This window comes from Pongo abelii, chromosome 1, assembly GCF_028885655.2.
Source record: "Pongo abelii isolate AG06213 chromosome 1, NHGRI_mPonAbe1-v2.0_pri, whole genome shotgun sequence".
Classification (NCBI taxonomy): domain Eukaryota; kingdom Metazoa; phylum Chordata; class Mammalia; order Primates; family Hominidae; genus Pongo; species Pongo abelii.
In genome coordinates this window covers 99,668,320-99,687,631 of record NC_071985.2, presented here as the reverse complement: position 1 = coordinate 99,687,631, position 19,312 = coordinate 99,668,320, and the positions used below count along the sequence as shown (strand labels likewise).

General features: G+C 50.0%; 1 protein-coding gene across 2 annotated transcripts; it reads left to right on the top strand.

Moving 5' to 3' along the window:
• Positions 1-1,032: 1,032 nt before the first annotated feature.
• ANXA9 (annexin A9) lies at positions 1,033-19,113 on the top strand. 2 transcript variants are annotated; one of them, XM_054553157.2, is made up of 16 exons: positions 1,033-1,144; positions 3,055-3,250; positions 5,776-5,854; positions 5,962-6,067; positions 6,584-6,674; positions 6,832-6,928; positions 7,469-7,563; positions 7,784-7,897; positions 8,089-8,179; positions 9,832-9,911; positions 10,098-10,157; positions 11,349-11,433; positions 11,570-11,665; positions 11,762-11,820; positions 18,151-18,273; positions 18,849-19,113. In XM_054553157.2, exons 5-16 carry the CDS (start codon positions 6,600-6,602, stop codon positions 18,909-18,911), a joined length of 1,038 nt encoding a protein of 345 aa, XP_054409132.1. In that variant the 5' UTR covers positions 1,033-1,144; positions 3,055-3,250; positions 5,776-5,854; positions 5,962-6,067; positions 6,584-6,599; the 3' UTR covers positions 18,912-19,113. The 2 variants fall into 2 exon arrangements, with proteins under 2 accessions (XP_054409132.1, XP_063573762.1); XM_063717692.1 differs by lacking the exons at positions 1,033-1,144; positions 3,055-3,250; positions 5,962-6,067 and having other exon boundaries at positions 5,755-5,854.
• Positions 19,114-19,312: the final 199 nt, after the last annotated feature.

Sequence of the window (19,312 nt, the reverse complement as noted above, 5' to 3'; positions counted from 1 at the left end):
AGCCCCAGGCCTGCCTGATCTCCCAGTTTCCAGCAACCCCTCCAGCTGTGTTTTCTCCTCCCTCCCTTATTAGCATATCTTCCATTGTCTCTTTCCTTTCCTTTTTTTTTTTCCTTTGGAGAGGAGATCTCACTCTGTCACTGCAGCCTCGACCTTCCAGGCTTAAGCTATCTTCCACCTCAGCCTCCCAAGTAGCAAGGACCACAGGCGGCGCCACCACACCCAGCTAATTTTTGTATTTTTGGTAGAGACACGAGATTTCACCATGTCGCTCACGCTGGTCCTGAACTCCTGAGCTCAAACCATCCACCCACCTTGGACTTTCAAAGTGCTGGGATTACAAGCGTGAGCCACCTTGCATCCCAATTGTCTCTTTCTACCCCCTTGGAACTCTCCTCCTTCAGCCTTCTAATTCCAAAGTTCCCTCTTCCTTTCTTCAGTGCTCTCCCCAGAGTCCTTATCTGCTACACACCTACACACCTTTTTTCCAGCATAGTTCCAGGGCTCTTTGGGCCGCAGCTCACCTTCGGGTCTCTGTCTAATACTCTCCACACCTCCGTCCTATTCATCTTCCTTCTTTTAGTTCTGAATCCCTTTCTTGTGGTTTTCTTAAGTGCCAGGCTTTCCTGTAGTCCCCACCAGACTTTTTAAATGCTTCCTCGGGAGAACTGAAGACTGGTTAACTTTTTTTTTTCTTTTTTTTAAGATAGCAGTGGGGAGGGGAAGTTCTGGGGCAGAAGTTGGATAAACAGGGCCTGAGAAATAAAGATAAGAGGGTATATATTCCTCCCCCAGGAGACAAAAGAGAAGGTGGATGGAGAAGGGGAAACTGGGCCTCAGCTAGCATTGGGATGGTGCGACCAGCTCTGTCAACACACTTGGGGAGCACACACACCACTTGCCTTGGCTGGACTGGAGACTGTGATCACCACCCTTCCAACCCATCCCCCCAACACGCAGGCTGGCATGGCCACGCCCACAGTGCCCCAAGTGCTGCCTGCCTTGCAGTGACTCACTTCCTCTGTATGGGCTGCTGAGGTGTCCCAAGGAGAGGACAGGCCATCTCCAGGCCTTCAGCCCTGAGTTTAGATATCTGGGCAGGCTTTGTGGATGGGCAAGCATACATGGAGCCCAAATGTGGAAGGTAGGTTTTTTCAGGTCAGGTGGTTTTTTCAGTGTTAACACTGAAGCCTATTTGGGTAAGAAGCAGAGCCTAGCTAGTACCTGATAGAGATTCAGGGGCCAGGAGTTTCGGGGAGGAAACATTTCCTAAAAGAAAGGTAAAATAGCCAAGAGGAGTTTCTATGTATTCCGAAATCAGGCAATGGAAAGTATTTGCAGAAAAGCAATGTAGGGACCAGGCGTGGTGGCTCATGCCTGTAATCCCAACATTTTGGGAGGCCGAGGTGGGTGGATCACCTGTGGTCAGGAGTTCAAGACCAGCCTGCCCAACATGGTGAAACCTCATCTCTACTAAAAATACAAAATTTAGCTAGGCATGGTGGCACATGCCTGTAGCCCCAGCTACTTTAGAGGCTGAGGCAGGAGAATTGCTTGAACCTAGGAGGGTGAGGTTGCAGTGAGCCGAGATCATGCCACTGCCCTCCAGCCTGGTAGCAGAGTGAGACTCCATCTCAAAAATAAATAAAAGACTGGGTGTAGTGGCTCATGCCTATAATTCCAGCACTTTGGGAGGCCGAGGTGGGCGAATCACCTGAGGTCAAGAGTTTGGGACCAGCCTGGCCAACATGGTGAAACCCCGTCTCTACTAAAAATACAAAAATTAACTGGGTGTGGTGGTGGGTGCCTGTAATCCCAGCTACTTGGGAGGCTGAGGAAGGAGAATCACTTGAACCTGGGAGGCGGAGGTTACAGTGAGCTGAGATCACACCACTGCACTCCAGGCTGGGTGACAGAGTAAGACTCGGTCTCAATAAATAAATAAATAAATAAAAGCAATGTGGGACTTGGAGGCTGAAGAGGTGGACATGCATGAACAGTGGAGGCGGTGTACGTGGCTGCCTTTCCCCTGTATTCCACTGAGAGGGAGCCCAAATCTGCCTCGCCTGCATTGAGGGATGAAGAAAACACTGAGAGGCAGCTGAGAAACATGGATGCTAGTTCCAACTCCATGGCCTTGGGAAGTCACTCAGACTCCTTGAGTCAGTAATGAAAAGGTAGTAGATTAGAGGCTGGGCGCAGTGGCTCACGCCTGTAATCCCAACACTTTCGGAGGCCGAGGCGGGCGGATCACAAGGTCAGGAGTTCAAGACCAGCCTGGCCAACATGGTGAAACCCCATCTCTACTAAAAATACAAAAATTAGCTGGGCATGGCGGTGCATGCCTGTAATCCCAGCTACTCAGGAGGCTGAGGCAGGAGAATCACTTGAACCAGGGAGTCGGAGGTTGCAATGAGCCGAGATCGCGCCATTGCACTCTAACCTGGGCGACAGAGTGAGACTCCGTCTCAAAAAAAGAAAAGAAAAGGTGGTAGATTAGATCCTCTCTAAGATTTCCTCCAACTCTGCAATTCTAAAATGTACAACATGGGGAAGGAAGGTGATCAGTACATTTGTAAACAACTGCAATCCGGCCCTGAAGTTGAACAAAACAAAACCTAGGGAGAGGAATGAGTTGGTAGCAGGTTTCAATGCAGCGACTGTGGACGCATCACACACACACTCCTCACAGGCAAGGACTTCGCTTCTGCCGTGTGACTGAGCCTCTGTTGGTCTTCTCCAAATTCTGAGTTCAGCCTGGCAGGCCGGCCAGGAGTCCCTTGGAGAGATTTGGTGTGAGGAAACAGGAGGCCTCACGCTTCCTTCAGTTCCCCCTAAATCTGCTGGGCAGGTAGCCAGAAGAAACTTTGAAGGGTACAGAAAGCCGAGGGCCAGGGGGACCCCGGCTGCGGAGCTGCAGTGCCGTGTTTACCCAGCCTAACTGCGGTCACCCAGTCTCCTGCATGTGTCTGAGGTCAGCCTCAGCGGGACCCCTGAGTAGGTATCTACCTGAGGCTCTTCCCCTGATGCTACCTGCATACCAATTCCACCCAGGAACCTGGCGTCCTCAGGAGGCTGCACTTCCCAAGTGGGCTGAGCAGCCCGTTGATACGTGGGGCTGGAGCCAGAGACCTCAAGGGGCCACTAGGGGGCTCGAGACTCTCAGTGGCTGCTGGCGTCCTCTTGTGGCCATTTTGGGGATTGGCAAGAAAAGTTTCAGAAGCGAGCCAAGATCGGAATTCTTAAGGAGGTAAGTAATAACAACAGTAACAGTTACCATATAACAATACTTATTGTTATATATTAGATAACATTGTGACATTTCTACTTAACGGCGCTGTGCCCAGAACTCTTCTAAGTGCTTTATATGCACTGTATTTATTTAATTCTTACAACAACCTATAACATAAACACTATTACGTGTCTGTTGATGATGAGGAAACTGAGCACAGAATAGTTGCCCAAGGTCACACAGAAGACGAGAATCCTGACTCTGAGAAGTCTGGCTCCAGAAGCTTTGCTTTTAGCCACCGTGCTGAGACTGAGTTCCATTTTGGGGTTGTCAGGTGAAATACAGGAAACACTGTTAAACTATAATTTCAGATAAACAAAAAATAATAATTACAGGCGGTGGCTCACGCCTGTAATCCCAACACTTTGGGAGTCCAAGGCAGGCGGATCACGAGGTCAGGAGTTCGAGACCAGCCTGGCCAACATGGTGAAACCCTATCTCTACTAAAAATACAAAAAATTAGCTAGGCATGATGGCAGGCGCCTATAATCCCAGCTACTTGGGAGGCGGAGGCAGGAGAATCGCTTGAACCAGGGAGGCGGAGCTTGCAGTGAGCCAAATTAATGCCACTGCACTCCAGCCTGGGCAACAGAGTGAGAATCCGCCTCAAAAAAACAAAATGTTAGTATATTTAATGAAATATTTGGGTCATACTTGTACCAACAGATGATTCCTCATTTACATGAAATTCTAATGTCCTGTATATTCATTTATTTAATCTAATACCCCTACTTTACAGGGCACTTTTCTCTGCCACATGCAATTACACAGATCACTTTTTTTTTTTTTTGAGATGGAGTCTCACTGTGTCACCCAGGCTGGAGTGCAGTGGCGCCATCTCAGCTCACTGCAACGTCTGCCTCCCAGGTTCAAGCGATTCTCCTGCCTCAGCCTCCCGAGTAGCTGGGATTACAGGCGTGCGCCACCACACCTGGCTAATTTTTTGTATTTTTAGTAGAGACGGGGTTTCACTGTGTTAGCCAAGGCTGGTCTCGATCTCCTGCCTCGTGATCCACCCGCCTTGGCCTCACAAAGTGCTGGGATTACAGGCGTGAGCCACCGTGCCTGGCCACATTACCTTATTTATTTATTTATTTATTTATTTATTTATTCATTTATGTTTATTAGTTCAATAGTTTTTGGGGTCAAGGTGGTGTTTGGTTACATGGATAAGTTCTTTAGTGGACACATTACTTCATTTAATCATCCCAGGAAACCTGTCCTCGGAGGCCCCAGCATGTCCCACAGCCTCCGTCTCTCTCAATCCTCCCGTTTAGAGAGCTGAAAGGACTAGCAAAGCTTACAGAACATAGGTGGCAGAGCCGGGTATTGAACCCTCATTCTCCAGTTCTGACACAGGTGCATGTTTTCCACTTTAACAGGAGAGAAAAGTGAGGAGCAGTGATTACCGCCACAGAAATATCCTTTCATGGCGTGTCCTCCGGCATGGTCTACTTAGTGTGGTGGGGCCACTGCAGGTCCCTCCTCCAGGGATGTAGGAATCCCAGTGAAGGCCTTCCTGAGTTGGGAGAGAGGCAGAGGAGTGAGTGGAGGCAGGGCTCTCACTTCTGTGCCCCGCGCCTACCCAGGCTCTCCAGGCAGGCAGGAAAGAGGCTGTGTTTAGACCTGAGGGAGCCAGCTGTGAGGCTGGAGCAGCTGCTGCATGGCGGGGCAGGGGCTCCGCAGGGCTGTTCATCTGCTGCTCTGTGCAGAGACAGCCTCAAGTCCAGCTGCTGGGGTTGCATCACCTGCAGCTAAAACAGCCACAGGGCCCAGGCTGCCAACAGGCAACAGAAGCAATCTAAGAAACCAGGCGAGGGAGCCTCCCCCATCTCCCTGTTGCCTTTTGGGAGCATAGAGCTTCCCTCTGAAGGTAACACCCTTTGCATTTTTCTCTCTTGACTCTGTTCATCAGCTTCCACTCCCAAATACTTGTGCCCTTCCTTCTCCACAGATATAAACAATCCCTGGGCACTCTCCACCTAGGCCAGCTGGCTCTAGTAAGGCAGCAGTCAAGGGAGTTTCTGGGCTGGGACCCCCTCTGGGGTGCAGGCTGGGGTGCCCTGCTGGTATGTGCCCCAACAGGTTTTTCCCTATCAGCCTTGAAATCAGCCTGCAGGCTGTCTGACCTGCCCCCCAGGGAGCTGGAGCCAGAGTCAGAGCCAGGTCAGAAGCTGGACTTTGAGACTAGGCCTCTGTGGTCCCACCTGGACCCACAGGGAAGGCAGTGCATAAAAGCCTCCTGTGTTTGAGGCTGAGCCGCTGAGAGGCTGAGTGGAGTTCAATCACATGGATTGAGGCCCAGTTCCTGGGAGAAGAGATGCTGGGCAGGAAGGTGTCTGCATGTGGGACTCTGTACAGCCCGGTCCTCTCCCACGTCTGGGAGGGGCCAGAGTCAGACAACTGCTGGGTTGGTCCCTAAGAGAGGTCATCTGACTGGCTGTTCAGCCTAGGCTGCACACACCCCCGCTTTCCTCTACCAGGCCACGCTGGAGCCGGTGCTCACACAGGCAAGCTACCAGGCCACAACAACGACACCCACCTCACCTCTGGCACCTCTGAGTAAGTACTGGGCCCACGGCCCCATGCCAGGAGGCCTTGTTGATTGCTTGGGGGAGGGAGAAATGAGTTTTCCTTTTCCAACATGAGAGTGCCTCCTTTCTGTCCAGGCATCCATGTACTTGCAAGAACTCTTGCTCATATCAGCTAAGAGATTGCACCTGCTGACCTAGAGATTCTGGCCTGTGGCTCCTAGGGTGAAAGGCAGCCGAGCAGGTAGGCAGCTGTATAGGCAGGAATTGAGGGTTGCTTGTCAGCTGGGGCTGCAGGTGGGGGAAGATGCTATTTCGAGTTGTCTCCCACTCTGCGTGGTTAATCCTGCCACCTCACCTCAGCTCCCCTGCACTGCCCCAGGAGATCCCAGCCAGGCCCGGGAAGGAGGGCCATAGACCTCAGAAGGGAGGCATCTACCGTGGACCAAGGCCTGAGGAGCCTCAGGGCTGACCCTGGCACCAGGGAGGGTTGGCGCCTGGTCCAGGAGCATCCTGCATCAATCCCCACTTCCTAAAGGAGCGGAAAGAGGTGGGGAAGGTGGGGAAGGTGGGGGCTCCCCTCTTACCTCACCATTTCAGCTCCATTTCTGGCTCCAAGCCTAAGCAAGTTGATCTTTTTTTCTGCAGCAAGGAAAGGAACAGGCGACTGGAACCCAGGCTCCAGGGTCTTGGGGGGGTCATAAGGAGTCCCTGAAGGGCCAGGAAATTCAGCTCTGTGGGCTCCTGTTTCCTTCCCCAGGGCAGCCAGTAGCACCATGTCTGTGACTGGCGGGAAGATGGCACCGTCCCTCACCCAGGAGATCCTCAGCCACCTGGGCCTGGCCAGCAAGGTAGGGGCTGTTGGGATTTTAGAGATCACTTTTAGTATCTCAGCTCGGGCTGTGAGAGGACAGGAGGCAGGAAAGTGGAGGACAGTTCCTGAGGTTATGCTGAGGAGGGGTAGGCAGCCTGGCCATGGCCCTTGCCGACCACCCTGTGCTCCCGCAGACTGCAGCGTGGGGGACCCTGGGCACCCTCAGGACCTTCCTGAACTTCAGCGTGGACAAGGATGTGCAGAGGCTACTGAGGGCCATTACTGGCCAAGGTGAGCCCCTTTCCCCAGGCACTTGAGACTGCCTTTTAGAGCCAATCTGTAGACCAAGGAGGAGCCAGGAAGAAGGAACTAGTGATCCTGGAGAAATGTTTGTGGAACGCCTTCATTCTTGTATGTCAGGCACCACAGTAGGTGTGTCAAACCCGTTCTCACAACACCCCTGTGAGGCAAGGCTTATTATTTCCATTTTCCAGAGGAGGAAACTGGGGCTCAGGGAGATTAACAGGCTTGCCCAAGGTCACTCAGCTCATGACAGAGGTGGTATTCTCATCTAGGTCAGCGGATCCCCCCAAGTCATATTTTTTTTTAACCACCACACCAGGCCACCTTTGCCTTGGTCTGGGTCAGATTTGCATGCTGTTTTGACATTTTATTTGCAACTTCTTTTGAGATAAAATGGAAGTGGGGGTGATATAGCCCCTGCTCCTTTCCTTCCTAGCCCTCTCCTGGAGCGCCTTCCCTCCTCCAAGGAGTAGGAGCATCCCACTATGTAAAGACCCTGCTCATAGCACAGCCCTCATCTCGGTTCAGGCGTGGACCGCAGTGCCATTGTGGACGTGCTGACCAACCGGAGCAGAGAGCAAAGGCAGCTCATCTCACGAAACTTCCAGGAGCGCACCCAACAGGTGAGGCCATGCTGACCTCCCACAGCAGTGGACTGGGGTGAGAAACCCCCTGGAGGACTCGAGAGACAGCAACAGCCACTGAGGCCAGCTCCTGCTTCCTGGCTAAACAGGGCCTGAGATGAAAACCAGCCAAATCTTCCCAAACCTCCCCCCACTTCTGGGGCCCTTCCCCTCACCCCCATCCCTCTGCTGTGGGGACCATTTATACCATTTATTGTAGGACCTGATGAAGTCTCTACAGGCAGCACTTTCTGGCAACCTGGAGAGGATCGTGATGGCTCTGCTGCAGCCCGCAGCCCAGTTTGACGCCCAGGAATTGAGGACAGCTCTGAAGGTAGCAGGAGGGGAGACTTGCTGGGGTGTCTGGGGAAGGGAGAAGGCTGTCAGCCTTGCTTTTGCAAGACGAGAGTCCCCCTCTTGTCGTCCCATATTGTTCCTTAGAAGGAGAAGCAGCCAGCATCTGCCCCTCTGTCTGCCATCCTAATGACACGGCCAGTCTGAGAGTAGACTCCCAATTTCTTGTAGGCCTCAGATTCTGCTGTGGATGTGGCCATTGAAATTCTTGCCACTCGAACCCCACCCCAGCTGCAGGAGTGCCTGGCAGTCTACAAACACAGTAAGAATATAGAGGGAGGGGTCCCAGGTGCTGGAGAAGGGGCTGTAGGACTGTCCGCTCCTCTCCTGTACTCCCCATAGGTGAGCTATCTGGCAACCTGGCTGCCTAAGTTCTATTCCCTTGGGGTCTTTCCTCTTGCCCCCACCAGTGCCTCAGTCTCTCAGGGGAGAGAGCCAGATGTGATCATTAAGAAAAGAGAAGCAGGCCAGGCACGGTGACTCATGCCTGTCATCCCAACACTTTGGGAGGCTGAGGTGGGCGTGTCGCTTGAGCCCAGGAGTTCAAGACCAGTCACAGGCAACACAGGAAAACCCCATCTGTGCTAAAAATTCAAAAAACCAGCTGGTCATGGTGGTGTGTGCCTGTGGTCTCAGCTCCTCAGGAGTTTGAGGTGGGAGGATCACCCCAGCTTGGGAAGTTGAGGCTGCAGTGAGCTGAGATCGTGCCACTGCCACTGCACACCAGCCTGGGTGACAGGAGTGAGAGCATGTCTCTCTCTCTCTCTCTCTCTCACACACACACACACACACACACACACACAAATAGAGAGAAGCAATGATTAACCATCTTAATCTGGAGCTCCAAGGCAGATTCCAAAGTGACAGTCCCAAAGGTACTCATGTCACCTTCCCAGCCCCTTGCCATCCCTGCCATCACACCACATTCCAAGCTGAACCCAGCTGTGCTGCAGCCTGAGGGAAAGGTGGGAATCTGCCCTCTGAGTCATGGGTGTCGCCTTTTATGCCCCTGATGGCTGGCCTTGCTTGGCTACAAGTGTCTCACCCACTAATTTGTGGCTTTTTCCCATCCTCATCTTACCACCCCTTCCCCTCACCCCCACCTCTTTTTCTTGCTTTCCCCAATTTTCCTTTGATGTCTAATCTTGGCCTATGTTCTTCTTTTGAGACAAGGTCTTGCCCTGTAGCCTAGGCTGTGCAGTGATGTGATCATGGCTCACTGCAGCCTTGACCCTCCTGGACTCAATCAATCCTCCCACCTCAGCCTCCTAAGTAGCTGGGACTACAGGTGTGCCACCACCATGCCCAGCTAAATTTTGTATTTTTTGTAGAGATGGGGTTTCGCTGTGTTGTCCAGGCTGGTCTGGAACTTCTGGGCTCAAGCCATCTCCTGCCTCAGCCTCTGAAAGTGCTGCGATTACAGGCATGAGCAACTGCCCTGGCCGTGGCCTATGTTCTTAATCCCTCTCCTACCTTCCTTCCTTCTTGCATCTGTTTCTCTTGTCTCTTTCCTTTTCTCCCTTTCCTGCTCTTTTCCTTCCTCATATCCCACCTCTCATATCATTTTTCCTTACCTCCAATGAGGGTGCTAGGTCCTAGCCATCTTGTGTTATAATACGGGTTTCCCTAGCTCTTCTTCATTGCCTGGCCCCAACTCTAATAATGGTTGTCTCCTGCCCAGCAGGTTGGTGCTTGGTGATGAAGCCACTGAACACCTCACAACTTAGAGATGTTTTTAGAGTGGCCGTGATGGTACTTGTGCCTTACATCCTGGGAACTAGCAGCCATCAAGCTACTCCAAGCAGGGGCTAGCAGGGCTGGCAGGGCATAGCGGGTCAGGCATTTGGCAGGTCCTGGGGATATCTACACTAGGAAAACTCAGGAGCATTCAGAGAGCTCCTCACCCCACCCCAGATTTCCAGGTGGAGGCTGTGGATGACATCACGTCTGAGACCAGTGGCATCTTGCAGGACCTGCTCTTGGCCCTGGCCAAGGTGAGGAGGACTGACCTGCGAGGAAGGGAGTCACGTTCACTAGGCAAGGAGACATGCTGGAGCAGGGAGCATTGCTGTCCTGTAATGGACAAGAGAGGGCTTTAGGGGAGACCAGGCTTCACTTGTTGGTCTGGAGATAAAAAGGTACCCTTCAAAGAGCCCTCTAAGAACAGTTTCTCCTCCTAGGGGGGCCGTGACAGCTACTCTGGAATCATTGACTATAATCTGACAGAACAAGATGTCCAGGTGAGCAGGGGGTTTAGGAGTGTGCACAGCCACCATGCCCGTAAGATGCCTTCCTCCACCATATCTTAGAGCCGGTGACCTACATGCCCATTTGTCCCGCAAACCCGTCCCTGCCTTGGAGAGGGAGTTCTCAGTTATGTGGTAGGGGCAGGGGTGTCAGGTAGCATCATAGCTGAAGCCTTTTCACTCATCTAGCCTCTGACTCCTGAGCTCATCAACTCCTCTCATATTCTCCTCTCATGAGTGTTTGGGGGCAGAAAGCCTCCTCAGACCTTTTGGGGATTATTTAATCCTCGGGTACCAGGATTTTTCCAAATCAGTGAATAGAGCTGTGAGGCTATAAGGGCAGAGCCCTCTCTTAGCCCTATTTCTTTCTTAAAAAATAAAAAACATAAAATAAAAAACATAAATAAAAACAACTAGTAGGCCAGGCATGGTGGCTTATACCTGTAATCCCAGCACTTTGGGAGGCTGAAACAGGAGGATCACTTGAGCCCAGGAGTCCAAGACCCGCCTAGGCAACATAGTGAGACTCTGTCTCCACAAAATATTTTTAAAAATTAGCTGCACCTGTAGTTCCAGCTAGCTAGGAGGCTGAGATGGGAGGATCGCTTGAGCCTGGGAAGTTGAGGCTGAGGTAAGCCCTGGTCATACCACTGCACTCCAGCCTGGGTGACAGAGACCCCATCTCTCTCTCTCTCTCTCACACACACACACACACACACACATGCACACACACAAACCTAGTTTACGGGTTAAAATAAACTTTCTGGCTGGTTGTGGTGGCTCACACCTATAATCCCAACAATTTGGGAGGCCAAGGCAGGTGGATCACTTGAGGTCAGGAGTTCGAAACCAGCCTAGCCAACATGGTGAAACCCCGTCTCTACTAAAAATACAAAAATTAGGGCATGATGGTGAGTGCCTGTAATCCCAGCTACTCAGGAGGCTGAGCCTGGAGAATCGCTTGAACCTGGGAGGCAGAGGTTGCGGTGAGCTGGGATCACCCCATGCACTCCAGCCTGGGTGACAGAATGAGAGTCCTTCTCAAAAAAAAAAAAAAATCCTTTTCCACCCTCAATCCCATTTCCATCATGATGATGATAGATTCTGGAACGTCATACCCATGGCTCCCTAGGCCCCAACCAATGATCCTGATTCACTCCTCCCTGACTCATTCCTCCCTCCTAGGCCCTGCAGCGGGCAGAAGGACCTAGCAGAGAGGAAACATGGGTCCCAGTCTTCACCCAGCGAAATCCTGAACACCTCATCCGAGGTACACACAAGCCTTCTTGTCCCCCTAGCTTGCTCTAATGATGAGTTTGGGCTGAGGAAGATGGGGGGAGGGCCCATCCTTTCCAGAGATAATTAATCCCCCATCCATCTTTTTAACTGCCTCCTACACACACAAGTGTTTGATCAGTACCAGCGGAGCACTGGGCAAGAGCTGGAGGAGGCTGTCCAGAACCGTTTCCATGGAGATACCCAGGTGGCTCTGCTCGGCCTAGGTAGGGGCCTGCTCAGGATTTGTGAAGTAAGTCTCTCTTGGGATGGGAGATTGTGGCCCTAGTTGTGAACCTCCATCCTTCCATCTTTGTTTCCAGCTTCGGTGATCAAGAACACACCACTGTACTTTGCTGACAAACTTCATCAAGCCCTCCAGGTGAGAGGGGCACTCCTTTCCCTCCCCAGAACAGAAACTGGGGAGGAGAGAGGAAGTCTCAGCTTGCTGCTAATGTAACCATCCTATATACACCGTCTAAACCTCAAGCCGCTCTCCCCAGGGCTTACACACCAGGGTTTACACAGGGGTGGAGGAATGAGCTGTGGTGAGAACTAACTTAGTTGGCTCCCAGGGGCCCTGAAACTAACATTTTGGCCTTGTTAATGTCTAGGTGGCCAAATAGAGATATGAATCTGCTCTGTAAGACAGTGCCTTGTGCAGGCTTAGTTGTTGCCAGAGTGATGGTGATAACACTAGCAAGAATAATGACAAGGGCTGGCATTTTGCAGGTGCTGATTGTGTGCCACAGCCTATCCTGAGCAGGACACACATATTTTGATTAATCCTCACAACCATATCCATCCGTATCTTATAGATGAAAAAACTGAAGCCCAGAAAAGTTAAGTACCTTGCTTGAGGTCACGTAGCTAGTAAGTTATACAGTCTCCCTACACAACACTTCACGATGTAAGATATTGACCATCCTGTGTCCACTCCTTGTCAGCTATACCATAAGTGCTCTTAGCACCCAAGGCCCTCTTTCTCCACACTGGTCAGATTTTGTTCCACATTATCCATACTTTTTTTTTTTTTTTTTTTTTGAGATGGAGTTTGGCTCTTGTTGCCCAGGCTGGAGGCTGGAGTGCAGTGGCACAGTCTCGGCTCATGGCAACCTCCGCCTCCTGGATTCAAGTGATTCTCCTGCCTCAGCCTCCTAAATAGCTGGGATTACAGGTGCCCGCCACCACATTATCCTAAGTTTTTGTATTTTTAGCAGATGTGGTTTCACCATGTTGGTCAGGCTGGTCTCAAACTCCTGACCTCAGGTCATCAACCCATCTCGGCCTCCCGAAGTGCTAGGATTACAGGCGTGAGCCACTGTGCCCAGCCCATATTATCCATACTTAAACTGCTGACTGTGGCTTGAGTGGTTCCACCAATAGAATCCAATCATTCTGTTGATTGAATTAGGTCTCCTATTAGAACTGTCCCCCAAAATCTATAAATAAAAAGTTCAGGAAGGGCACAGTGGCTCACGCCTATAATCCCAGCACTTTGGGAGGCCAAGGTGGATGGATCACTTGAGGTCAGGAGTTCGAGACCAGCCTGGCCAACGTGGTGAAACCCTGTCTCTACTAAAAATACAAAAATTAGCCAGGCGTGGTGGCAGGCACCTGTAATCCCAGCTACTTGGGAGTCTGAGGCAGGAGAATTGCTTGAACCTGGGAGGCGGAGGTTGTAGTGAACTGAGATCTTGCCACTGCACTCCAGCCTGGGTGACACAGTCAGACTAAAAAAGTAGTTATCATTTTGGCAGATGGAATAGCTTTCTGTAGACTGGTTGAGAAGCCATCATGCCATGTTGATGATTGCTCAAAAGTTAGTAAATATAAGCAATTGTTCTGTCATCTAGAGATTTCTATCTTGACAGTAGATTATTATACTTGCCCAATAAAGCCTGTATTATTATAATGAGTCAACACTAAGATTCATTTGAAGAGTTGTACTTATCTGTCCAAATTCCTGTCATAAATACAAACTATCCCAGCAGTAGATGATTTTGTAGTGTATTTGGATTACAAGACCCACACTCTTGAGTGTAGATGAAAGATTTACCTTAGAAGTAGTAGTCAGGGGCCAAGCATGGTGGCTCACGCCTGTAATCCTAGCACTTTGGGAGGCTAAGGTGGGAGGATCGCTTGAGGTCAGCAGTTCAAGACCAACTTAGGCGACACAGCAAGACCTCGTCTCTACAAAAATAAGAAGAAAATTAGCCAGGCATGGTGGCACCTTCCTCTAGTCCCAACTACTCAGGAGGATGTGGTAGGAGGATGTGATGGGAGGATTGCTTGAGCCCATGAATTGGAAGTTACAGTGAGCTGTGATTATTCCACTGCACTTCAGCCTGGGTAACAGAGCAAGACTCTGTCTCAAAAAAAAAAAAAAAAAAAAAGAAGTGGTAGTCAGAAAATAACATAGGCCCATTTTTCTGAAATTTTTTTTTTTTTTTTTTTTTGAGATAGAGTCTGGCTCTGTTGCCTAGGCTGGAGTGCAGTGGCATGATCTTAGCTCACTGCAACCTTCACCTTCTGGGTTCAAGTGATTCTCTGGCCTCTGTGTCCTAAGTAGCTGGGATTGCAGGCATGGGCCCCCACATCTGGCTAATTCTGAATTGTTTTTAAAAAGGAAAAACTCAGGCTGGGCGTTATGGCGCATGCCTGTAATCCCAGGACTTTGGTAGGCCGAGGCGGGTGGATTATTTGAGGCCAGGAGTTCAAGACCAGCCTGGCCAACATGGTGAAACCCCATCTCTACTAAAAATACAAAAATTAGCCAGGGGGTAGTGGTGAGCGCCTGTAATCTCAGCTACTTGGGAGGCTGAAGCAGGAGAATCTCTTGAGCCTGGGAGGCAGAGGTTGCGGTAAGCCGAGATGACGCCAATGCACTCCAGTCTGGGCGACAAAGTGAGACCTGCCTCAAAAAAAATAAATAAACGGCCAGGCACGGTGGCTCACGCCTGTAATCCCAGCACTTTGGGAGGCCGAGGCGGGTGGATCACGAGGTCAGGAGATCGAGACCATCCTGGCTAACAAGGTGAAACCCTGTCTCTACTGAAAATAGAGAAATTAGCAGGGCATGGTGGCGGGCGCCTGTAGTCCCAGCTACTCTGGATGCTAAGGCAGGAGAATGGCTTGAACCCAGGAAGTGGAGCTTGGAGTGAGCCAAGATCGCGCCACTGCACTCCAGCCTGGGCAACAGAGTGACGCTCCATCTCTAAAAAAAAACATAATAATAATAAATAAATAAACAAACAAATAAAAAAGGAAAAAATCATGATACATCGGTATTATTCTTTTTATTTTTATTTTTATTTTTTTAGATCGAGTCTCGCTGTGTCACCCAGGCTGGAGTGCAGTGGCGCGATCTCGGCTCACTGCAACCTCCGCCTCCCGAGTTCAAGAGATTCTTCTGCCTCAGCCTCCCGAGTAGCTGGGATTACAGGCGCTCACCACCATGCCTGGCTAATTTTTGTGTTTTTAGTAGAGACAGAGTTTCACCATGTTGGTCAGGCTGGTCCTTAACTCCTAACCTCGTGATCCACGCGCCTCAGCCTCCCAAAGTGCTGGGATTACAGGCCTGAGCCAAGGCGCCCGGCCTTTTTTTTTTTTTTCCTTTGAGATGGAGCCTCACTGTGTCGCTAGGCTGGAGTGCAGTGGCACGATCTCGGCTCACTGCAACCTCCACCTCCCGGGTTCAAGCAATTCTCCTGCCTCACCCTCCCGAGTAGCTGGAACTATAGTTGCCCGCCACCACATCCGGCTAATTTTTTTGTTTTTAGTAGAAACAGGGTTTCACCATGTTGGCCAGGCTGGTGGCAAACTTTTTTTTTTCTTTTTTAAGATGGAGGCTTGCTCTGTCACCCAGGCTGGAGTGCAATGGCGCGATCTTGGCTCACTGCAACCTCTGCCTCCTGGGTTCCAGCAATTCTCCTGCCTCAGCCTCCTGAGTAGCTGAGATTACAGGCGCCCGCCACCATGCCCGGCTAATTTTTGTATTTTTAGTAGAGACAGGGTTTCACCATGTTGACCAGGCTGGTCTGGAACTCCTGGCCTCAGGTGATCCACCAGCCTCAGTCTTCCAAAGTGCTGAGATTACAGGCGTGAGCCACCGTGTCCAGCCTGTATTATTCTTTTATGAGAGATATGTAGATATATGAAAACATAGATTGTGAAGAATATTTATTCAGAAAAACAACCTTCAGAAAATCAGCAATGGCTGATTCAAGACAAATTTCGACCAATCTGTAGTAAAAATTAATGTTCCTGGTGAAGATCCTAGGGCTATATGCAATGCCAGGTATATGATTAAGTATTATAATTAGGCCAGGCATGGTGGCTCATGCCTGTAATCCCAGCACTTTGGGAGGCCAAGGCAGGTGAATCACCCGAGGTCAGGAGTTCGAGACCAGCCTGACCAACATGGTGAAACCCCGTCTCTACTAAATATACAAAAATTAGCTAGGTGTGGTGGTGTGCACCTGTATTTCCAGCTACTTGGGAGGCTGAGACAGGAGAATTGCTTGAACCTGGGAGGCAGAGGTTACAGTGACCTGAAATCACACCACTGTACCCCAGCCTGGGTAACAGAGTGAGACTCCATCTAAAAAAATATATATATATATATATAATATATGTATGTGTATTTAAGGCTAGGTGCGGTGGCTCACACCTGTAATCCCAGCACTTTCGGAGGCTGAAGCGAGCAGATCACTTGAGGTCAGGAGTTTGAGACCAGCCTGGCCAACATGGTAAAACCTCATCTGTACTAAAAATAAAAAAATTAGCTGGGCGTTTGGCACGCGCTGTAGTCCCAGCTGCTTGGGAGGCTGAGGCAGGAGACTTGCTTGAACCCGGGAGGGGGAGGTTGCAGTGAGCTGAATTCATGCCACTGCATTCCACTCTGGGCAACAGAGCGAGAAAAAAGAATACTTGTACAACAATGAGAGTATTCAGTTAATGAGTGACTCTTGCTCAATTCTGTAACTTTAGAGTAACAAGCATTGGAAGAAGAGAAGAATGGATACTGGGGAGCAATTGGCAATCTTTATGACAATACAAAACTAATGATGCATAAAAGTTAAAATGAAGTGGACATTAGGTCCACTGACAATTAGGTAATGAGTCTAAATGAATTGGAGCATCCTGTTTTACTTCATTTTCTTTTGTTTTGTCAAAGGAGTTTATGATCTGTTGGGATGCCCTAAGTATGTGTTGTAGGCAGTTCTGGGAAGAGTCTTGTGAGTAAAGTGACTCAGGAAACTCTGAAAATGAGGATATTAGGAATGGATGACAACACTGGTGCACAGAAAAAAAAAACACAGGAATTTTACAATTAAAAGTTTTTATTTAGAAATCTCTCATAACAACACATTACTTAGTATAATCAATTATAATTCAGGATTTTGATGACTTGTACCTATGTTATTTCTTTTCTTTTCTTTCTTTCTTTCTTTTTTTTTTTTTTGAGATGGAGTCTCGCTCTGTCCCAGGCTGGAGTGCAGTGGTGTGATCGTGATCTCAGCTTACTGCAACCTCCGCCTCCCAGGTTCAAGCAATTCTCCTACCTCACCCTCCTGAGTATCTGGGATTATAGGCGCCCACCACCACACCTGGCTAATTTTTGTAGTTTTAATAGAGACGGGGTTTCAGCATGTTGGCCAGGCTGGTCTTGAACTCCTGACCATAAATGATCTGCTTGCCTTGGCCTCTCAAAATTCTGGGATTACAGGCATGAGCCACCACACCTGGCCTGTTATTTCTTTTTTCTTTCTTTCTTTTTTTTTGAGACGGAGTTTTGCTCTTCTTGCCCAGGCTGGAGTGCAGTGGCGCAATCTTGGCTCACTGCAACCTCCGCCTCCTGGGTTCAAGCAATTCTCCTGCCTCAGCCTCCCAAGTAGCTGGGATTACAGGCACCCACCACCATGCCCGGCTTATTTTTGTATTTTTAGTAGAGACAGGGTTTCACCATTTTGGTCAGGCTGGTCTCGAACTCCTAACCTCAGATGATCCATGCGCCTCGTCCTCCCAAAGTGCTGGGATTACAGGCATGAGCCACTGTGCCTGGCCTGTTATTTCTAAACTGAACCTTTCATTACGTTCTTTAGCCAAAAAACAGGCCTGTTGCATGTACAGGAGGAAGATAGCAATGTTGCAGCCTAAGGGTCCAACCAGAGAAATTAATATGCAGAGATGGGGCTGTGAGATGGCCCTATTGGGTTGGAATCAGAACCAGAAGTCACACAACCTTGATCCCTATCAGAGCCCCATCAGTTCAGTTTAGGGATAGGGCAGGTATATCCTCCTTGGATATTCACTAACTTGAAAGTTAAAAGCAGTTTTCCTGGTTTTCATGCTGGCAGTCTTTATATGCACCAAATCTTTTCTAGCCTTCCTGGTGTACCTATCTTTGGAGCTGCTCACCACCAGATTCTGGAGGTACACAGCTCTAGGCTAACGGTAGGGGCAGGAAAGACATGTGGAAGGAAATAAATACTCAAGCTGCCCCCACAGAGACTGATCTTTCCTGCTGTGTCATCTTACATGAGGATGGACAAAGATAACTTTCTTCCTGAGATAATGTACAATGTACACTCTTATCCCTTGACTCCCACCTTGCCTCCCCTTCCTACAATAACCCTCCATGCCATTCAACCCCTACTCTCAGTGAGACTCTCACTAACTACCCCCCATCTCTTTCTTCCCCTACTAGGAAACTGAGCCCAATTACCAAGTCCTGATTCGCATCCTTATCTCTCGATGTGAGACCGACCTTCTGAGTATCAGAGCTGAGTTCAAGAAGAAATTTGGGAAGTCCCTCTACTCTTCTCTCCAGGTGAAACTTGGCTACTTCTTAGCCTGGAGCCTCAGGCCTTCACTCGTCACCTCCACCCTCACTCCCTGCACACAGCTGAGCATATTCTTGCCCCATAGAAAACCCAGTAGTTAGCCAGGCGCAGGGGCTCACGCCTGTAATCCCAGCACTTTGCGAGGCTGAGGCGGGCAGATCACGTGGTCAGGAGTTCGAGACCAGCCTAACCAACATGGTGAAACCCCGTCTCTACTAAAAATACAAAAATTAGCCAGGCATGGTGGCGCGCACCTGTAATCCCAGCTACTCAGGAGGCTGAGGCAGGAGAGTCGCTTGAACCCAGAAGGCAGAGGTTGCAGTGAGCCAAGATCGAGCCACTGCACTCCAGCCTGGGCGACAGGGCGAGACTCTGTCTTAAAAAAAAAAAAAAAAGAAAAGAAAACCCAGGAGTCTTTGGTTAATGTAGTGCAGGACTCTGAGCTCCCGGGAGGACCCTTCCCTTCCAGATGAACTGTGATGGACCAGCCCAAAGGAGAGGAGAGAGTATTTGGGCCATAGTGGTGGTGGATCTTTCTAACACTGAATTCCCTTGTCTGCAGGATGCTGTGAAAGGGGATTGCCAGTCAGCCCTCCTGGCCTTGTGCAGGGCTGAAGACATGTGAGACTTCCCTGCCCCACCCCACATGACATCCGAGGATCTGAGATTTCCGTGTTTGGCTGAACCTGGGAGACCAGCTGGGCCTCCAAGTAGGATAACCCCTCACTGAGCACCACATTCTCTAGCTTCTTGTTGAGGCTGAAACTATTTCTTTAAAATCCCTTAATTTTCCCATCTCAAAATTATATCTGTACCTGGGTCATCCAGCTCCTTCTTGGGTGTGGGGAAATGAGTTTTCTTTGATAGTTTCTGCCTCACTCATCCCTCCTGTACCCTGGCCAGAACATCTCACTGATACTTGAATTCGTTTGGCAAACTTCACTGTTGTTTGTGTTCCCTGATTGAAGGTTGGGTGGAGCAGGACATGGACCGGGAAGAGGCATTGGAGTTGGAGGTGCCTTTGAT